Genomic DNA, 6,000 nt, shown 5'->3' with positions numbered 1-6,000 from the left:
TGCTATGAAGAAGTGAGATGATGTAATATTTCTAGGGGTTGATTTTTTTAAAAATGAATTAGGACAGGAATATTAGAGAATAAAAACTCTTCTGATGGTATCGAGGGGGAAAGGTGCTATGATTGGCTGCTGGTTCCATGTTCCTCTGCTTAGAATTCCTTATAGTAAAGAAGGGCACTTTAGACATGTATAGTTCAATGACATTATCCTTTACCATCATCCTCTATCATCATCTTCATTTACACTACTTTTGTCAAGCCATCTTTTGATTTAAATTTAGTGTCTCCAAGAGACTTCTCTACTTAGAAGAAAAGTACAGAGAATACTAAGCTCATCCAATAGGCGGTATTCTAATTTCCCCCTATTGTCCCCTATTTTTCAATGTAGGGGAATATTAGCATTCTGATTAAACAAGAAGCCTCACACAGAACTCCTTGCCTTGGGAGTAATGATCAGCTCCTGGACTCATATTGACTCTATCCATACACAGACATCCTGCTTAAGATGTCAGTAGGACAGTCTTCTATCTCTTGAATCATGGTGAATACAAGAAGGTCACTGGTGACTTCCCCTCATGGGTAGTCCACTTAGAGCATACCATGACTTGATGCTTAGGTTATTTTGTGATTACCTGTACCCCATCAGGAGTTCACAGTAATTCTCACTGCTTCTCACTCTGACTTTTCCCTTTTAAGTTTTTTCCCCAGCATATTTCCCCTTCTTGTCACATAAATGTATTTTTAAATAATAAGTCAGATTTAACGAATTCCATTCTGTAATTGGGCATCTCAAAGGTAATTTACCTCTCCTCACGTTTTCACGCATATTTCGCATAGAGAATGCCTTGGGCTATATTCTGTTTATGAACTGCGCAAAAGTATTTAAAATATTATGAATGATTTTCTTGAAAATTAAATGATTCAAGTTTGGATGCTTCAGATGTCTAGAATGCTCCATGCCTTGTGCAGGCCTTAGTGCATGGAAAGTGATCCACTTTAATTTGTTAAACGAACGAATCTGGAAAACGAAAAACAGACTAAAACATTTCATTCCTAAACGATGGTAAAGAAAAAAAAAAAAGCTTTAGACTTCCATTTAGATCTGCTTTGACAGACCAAATCCTTTAATGAAAAGGATCCAAGCATCATTCTGGTAACCTGGCTTTTCCTAAATATATTTCTATCAAATTCTGCTTGGCTGTTACAACCTCGGGGTTTCAAGTCTTATTTTTATGACTCGGAGACGTTCGTTGTAATGATAATAGAAATAACACAGTAGGGCTTTCCGCCTTCCTCCCTCTAGGATCTCAACTTCTCCAATCTCCTCGAGTAAATCCGACAACACAGAGCAGGTTTAGGACTGAGGAGAAGAGAATTAATCGGAGCCATGGAAACGGCGGAGCGGAGGGAACGTGGGAGAGGAGGGTGGGCAGGAGGGGTAGGCACCCTCCCCTGACGACTGCGCGAGGGCGCTCCGAGGATCACGTCACGCACCTCAGATGACGTCACGACCGTGACACGCGGGTGACGCCGTTGCCGCGGCGACTTCCAGTCGTCTCCGCCCCCTGCCCCCGCCCCTCCCCCCCGGCCTAGCGTCCTTCCCCCAATCCCCTCAGGCTCAGCTGCGCCGGGGGCCGCAGGCCGGTTCCCGAGGTGGCCCAGGCGCCGTCCTACCGCCGACGCCGCCCGGGCCGCCCGGGCCGTCCCTCCCCGCTGCCCCCCGTCCTCCGCCTCCGCCTCCCCCCGCCCTCAGCCTCCCTTCCCCCTCCCCGCCCAGCAGCGGTCGCTCGGGCCCGGCTCTCGGTTATAAGATGGCGGCGCTGAGTGGCGGCGGCGGCGGCGGCGGCGGTGGCGCGGAGCAGGGCCAGGCTCTGTTCAACGGGGACATGGAGCCCGAGGCCGGCGCCGCGGCCTCTTCGGCTGCGGACCCCGCCATTCCCGAGGAGGTGAGTGGCGGCGCACCCTGCACCCCTCCGGTCTCGGGGCTCGGCTGACCGGTGTTTATTTTGGGGGAAAGAGGTGGCGGTGGGGGCTCCGGTTGCCCTCAGCCACCTTCTCGGGGCTCTGCGGGCTGAGACACTGGCTTTCCCCACCTGTCCCTCCCCGCCAGGCAGGAGCTCGCTACGTAAACACACACAATGGCCCAGGGGGGGTTTCCCTGGTCCGCGCTCTGGGCTTGGGGGATTCGGGCAGCCGTGGTGGAGCAGGAGGCTATCTATAGGGGGCGAGACTCGGGGTTGGTCCGAGAAGGTCACGGCTGGCTGAAGGTAGCCAGCCTCGCATCTCCTGGATGTTTTCTTTATTTTTGGTGGTGGTGGTGGAGGGGAACCTGGGGCCGGCATCCTGGTGAAATACCTGGGTTAGTAGCCGGGGCCGGGACCCCAGCCCAAGTTAACGTTGTGTGTAATTATTACATGGTCACGGTGAAGATGGGCGCATCATTCTCTCTTTAACTCTCCCCGACTCTGCCCCTTTTCAGGCCGCTGCCCTCCCGCCGCTTCTCTACTTGTTAGGGCGGAGGGGAGGATTTCTCGTCACCTGTTTTAACCAGCTAATGGTTTTGATCTAGCCTCTACTTTTTCAATCCTAAGTGCCAGTGTTTCCGTTCTTTCTTCCATCCCGACCTCAGACCCCCGGTTCCTAATGTTTGCAGTGTCGCCAGCTGGTAACCCCCATCCCAATTCCACCTGCCTCCCCGCTCCTTTGCCAGTGGTCGGACCTGCCTGCTCCTAACCACAGTTTCTACTTAAGACGATTTTTGCAGCCTTCTTGTCTTAGTCTTGTTGAGGCCCTCTACTTCATTCCCCCGCTCCGTAACATGTTACGGTCACAAATCCTTCTGGACACTTTGGAACTACTTACTTTCTGAATCCTGAAGCTGTCAAGATTCCGTCAGATTTCACTTGCTTTCCTGGCACCTTTTAGTCCGTCATCCGTTGTGCATCCACACCTCTTTGTTTATTCCTACCTGTGGTTTTTAAATAGGTGTGATTGATTTCTTTCTGTCCCTTTTTTTTTTTTTCTTCTTTAGTCCTTCCATCTCTCAGCCACTGTTTATTTTAGCCTCTTATCACCTTGTCAGATTACTTTCTTTACATTTGGGGTTTTATTATGTAAAATGTATTACATAAAATAATACACTGTATAATGCTTTCCAAATAATGAGATAATGTGTGGTATGATAACTGTGCTTTATAATTATTGATTAGATAATGTGATTTAACGCCATTGACTTTGCTCAAAGTTCTTTCCTTCGTACTACAGCACTTACATTTTATTTCCCAGTTCTCATAACGTCTCATTCTTTCTTCTGTCTATGCAGTTCTCTTTTTCCTGCTTCATCATCTTTACTTTGAGATTCATCCCATATGCTTTTACTCTGTTCAGTATCAGTTTGTTCACAATACTGTTTTTGATTCTCTTACACCACTTGCATCTGTGCCCAAGATGCGTTCTGTACTACCATTTGATCTCATCTTAAAATTCTCATTTGTATATATCTATAAATATATATTATAAAAAATACTGGGCATGGGTTATGAATTGTAATTTTCTAATTTTAACATTGTTTTTGTTGAGAACTTTGTTTCCGAATTATATAAATATCTCTATATAGATATATGTGATGTGTGTATGTATATATATGTGTGTGTGTGTATCCTTTATACCACTTCCCATTTACTTTTCTGTTTGCATTTCTGCTCAGATCAGTTTCCTCTAATATCTGTTCATTTCCTCTAGTTTCTTGGATTTTAAGGACAGTGGTCATCCCTTCTTCCATTTCCTAGTTCATTCCATTTTCCTTGTCCCCAGTTGCCATTCATTCTGCTTTGTTTCCTGGCTTTTGGTACTTAACTTGCTGAAGCTTCCTCTTGTCTTCCCCACACCTCCACATTCCTTCTTATTTATAAACAACTTTGTTCCGTTGACATGGAAATTTATTTTTAGAATACATTGTTTTTAATGGATAAATACTTGGGGTCACATCTGCTGTCTATTTTTTCCATGAATCGGATATGCCTTTGTCTTACTCCTCACAGGTGCCTCTAGGCTTGCTTTACTTTGTAGCGTTTGTGTGGTTTTGTTGAATTGCATCCTGAAGAATGGTAAGATTAATGGGGCTTCCCTGGTGGCTCAGATGTTAAAGAATCTGCATGCAATGCAGGAGACCTGGGTTCAATCCTTGGGTCGGGAAGGTCCCCTGGAGAAGGGAATGGCCACCCACTCCGGTGTTCTTGCCTGGAGAATCCCATGGATAGAACCTGGCAGGCTACAATCCATGAGGTCACAGAGTCAGACTGGCCTGAGCGACTGACACTTTCTCTTTCTATGAAATTGTATTTCTGATTGTAACATTATTTTCATTGAGAACTTTGTTTCAAAATTATTAGAACAGTTTGCAGTGATACAGAGAAATTTTTTGTTAAGTACATTGTCTGCTATTTTATTTGAAAGGGCCAGATTGTTTGAGCTCTACTCTGAAGATTCTGACTCAGTAGGTGAGAGCTAGGGCCATGAGCTTCTGTATTTGGCATATTTCCTGGGCAGTTCTCATGTGCCAGTACTTGAGAACTTCTAGGCTAGATGAATTCAAGTTTAAATTGGTAATAATTGGAAAAGATATTAGTATCTCTTGAAACCATAAGTATACTCTTAACTAATTTTCAGTAGAAGTGTTTCCCCCTGCCTCCTCCACCGAAGTTTTTATGGCTAGTGATGAATAGTAGTTTTTCCTCCATATTTTCCTGTAAGAGCTTATAATAAATGTATTTGACTGGGGGAGGGGAGAGTAAAGGGTTAAAAACAAATCTCTTTTCAATATAAATATCAGTGTTATAGATGATAGAATAAATTCCTCCAAAAAATAATTTTAAATTTGAAGTTGGCTTACTGTCATCTTTTAAACTGTCTTCCTTATATGCACTTAAGGAGATAATGTTATGATTGTCAAGTGCATAGAACGAAATGAAAGAAAGTGTCTAAAGAATTACCTTACTTGACAGTAAAATACAGATTTTTAAAAGTTTCTCAGAGGAAAAACACATTTATTATTGAAAAATTAGAAAAATATAAGTGCAAAAAATTTTGGAAAATTATCTGTAATCTTGCCACTAAGATATAATTACTATAAAACATTTTAGTGTATATACATACACTCTTTTTTAATGCTTGCATAATATAATATATGTGGTTTTGTAATATTTTTAAACAGCATCATAAAAGATTTAACATATAGTGTGATTTTAACAATTTTTATGTTTTTAATTTAAAAAATTTTGCTGTCAGACATCTTGAACATAGAATGTAGATTTAGTTTTTTAAATTATGTTGGTAAGTGAACAAATTCCATGTCCTGTATTTGTATTACTTTGTAGAAGCTCAAAATAGAATATTCTGATAAATGACAGGAGCTTATTAAATATTTATCAAATAAATGTGCTTTTACTTTTGGCATTAAACATTTACTTCTGACCATTTATAGTTCCCTGATGTTACTTTCTTTCTATGACCATATGGTATAGTATGGGACATTTTGACAATATGGTATAAAAATGTTTTTTTTTTTTTTAATGTGTTATGCCAGGGTATGATATTTATTAACCATTCCTCTTACAGTGTATTTTTGTAGAAAGGAGCCTCTTACAATCACATGACAATTAAAATTGTATTGTTTTCAAGATCTGTTATCACTAACCTTGGTTAAACTGTGTAATTATAATAATACATTGACTAAGTAGTATTCTGGGATAGTATGTCCTTTATAATGAGGTTCAGTGTGTTAAAATACATTTTTATGAATTATGCCAAACCAGGTTGAATTGCATCATACTTTTAAAAAGTGTTAGGCCCGCTAAACTTTGTGTTTCTACAGTTCTGACTATTGCTGTATGAACTTGTTAAGATACATTTCAAAGTAGACAAAACATGCCTGTTTGTTAAAACCATAAAATAACTGTGTCTTTGGTGTTTTTAGCATTCCCTTTCTGTAGTCTTTCTTAAC

The 6,000-nt window shown here is 41.8% G+C and overlaps 1 protein-coding gene across 15 annotated transcripts in view; it reads left to right on the top strand.

Annotated features, from left to right (window-relative positions):
- The first annotated feature begins 1,599 nt into the window (after positions 1-1,599).
- BRAF (B-Raf proto-oncogene, serine/threonine kinase) overlaps positions 1,600-6,000 on the top strand; it is a 178,134-nt gene continuing 173,733 nt past the window's right edge. For 5 of the 15 annotated variants that reach the window (XM_070788259.1, XM_070788264.1, XM_070788265.1 and 2 more), the window contains exon 1: positions 1,603-1,945. In XM_070788259.1, coding sequence (XP_070644360.1) covers positions 1,811-1,945 — 135 coding nt within the window. In that variant the 5' untranslated portion in view covers positions 1,603-1,810. Of the gene's footprint in view, positions 1,946-6,000 lie in introns of all 15 variants that reach the window. The other 10 variants (XM_070788255.1, XM_070788257.1, XM_070788256.1 and 7 more) reach the window with 5 other exon arrangements.

This window comes from Bos indicus, chromosome 4 (genome assembly GCF_029378745.1).
Source record: "Bos indicus isolate NIAB-ARS_2022 breed Sahiwal x Tharparkar chromosome 4, NIAB-ARS_B.indTharparkar_mat_pri_1.0, whole genome shotgun sequence".
In the NCBI taxonomy this organism is placed as follows: domain Eukaryota; kingdom Metazoa; phylum Chordata; class Mammalia; order Artiodactyla; family Bovidae; genus Bos; species Bos indicus.
Note: the sequence above shows the minus strand (reverse complement) of the source record. Positions and strands in the feature narration are given on the sequence as shown.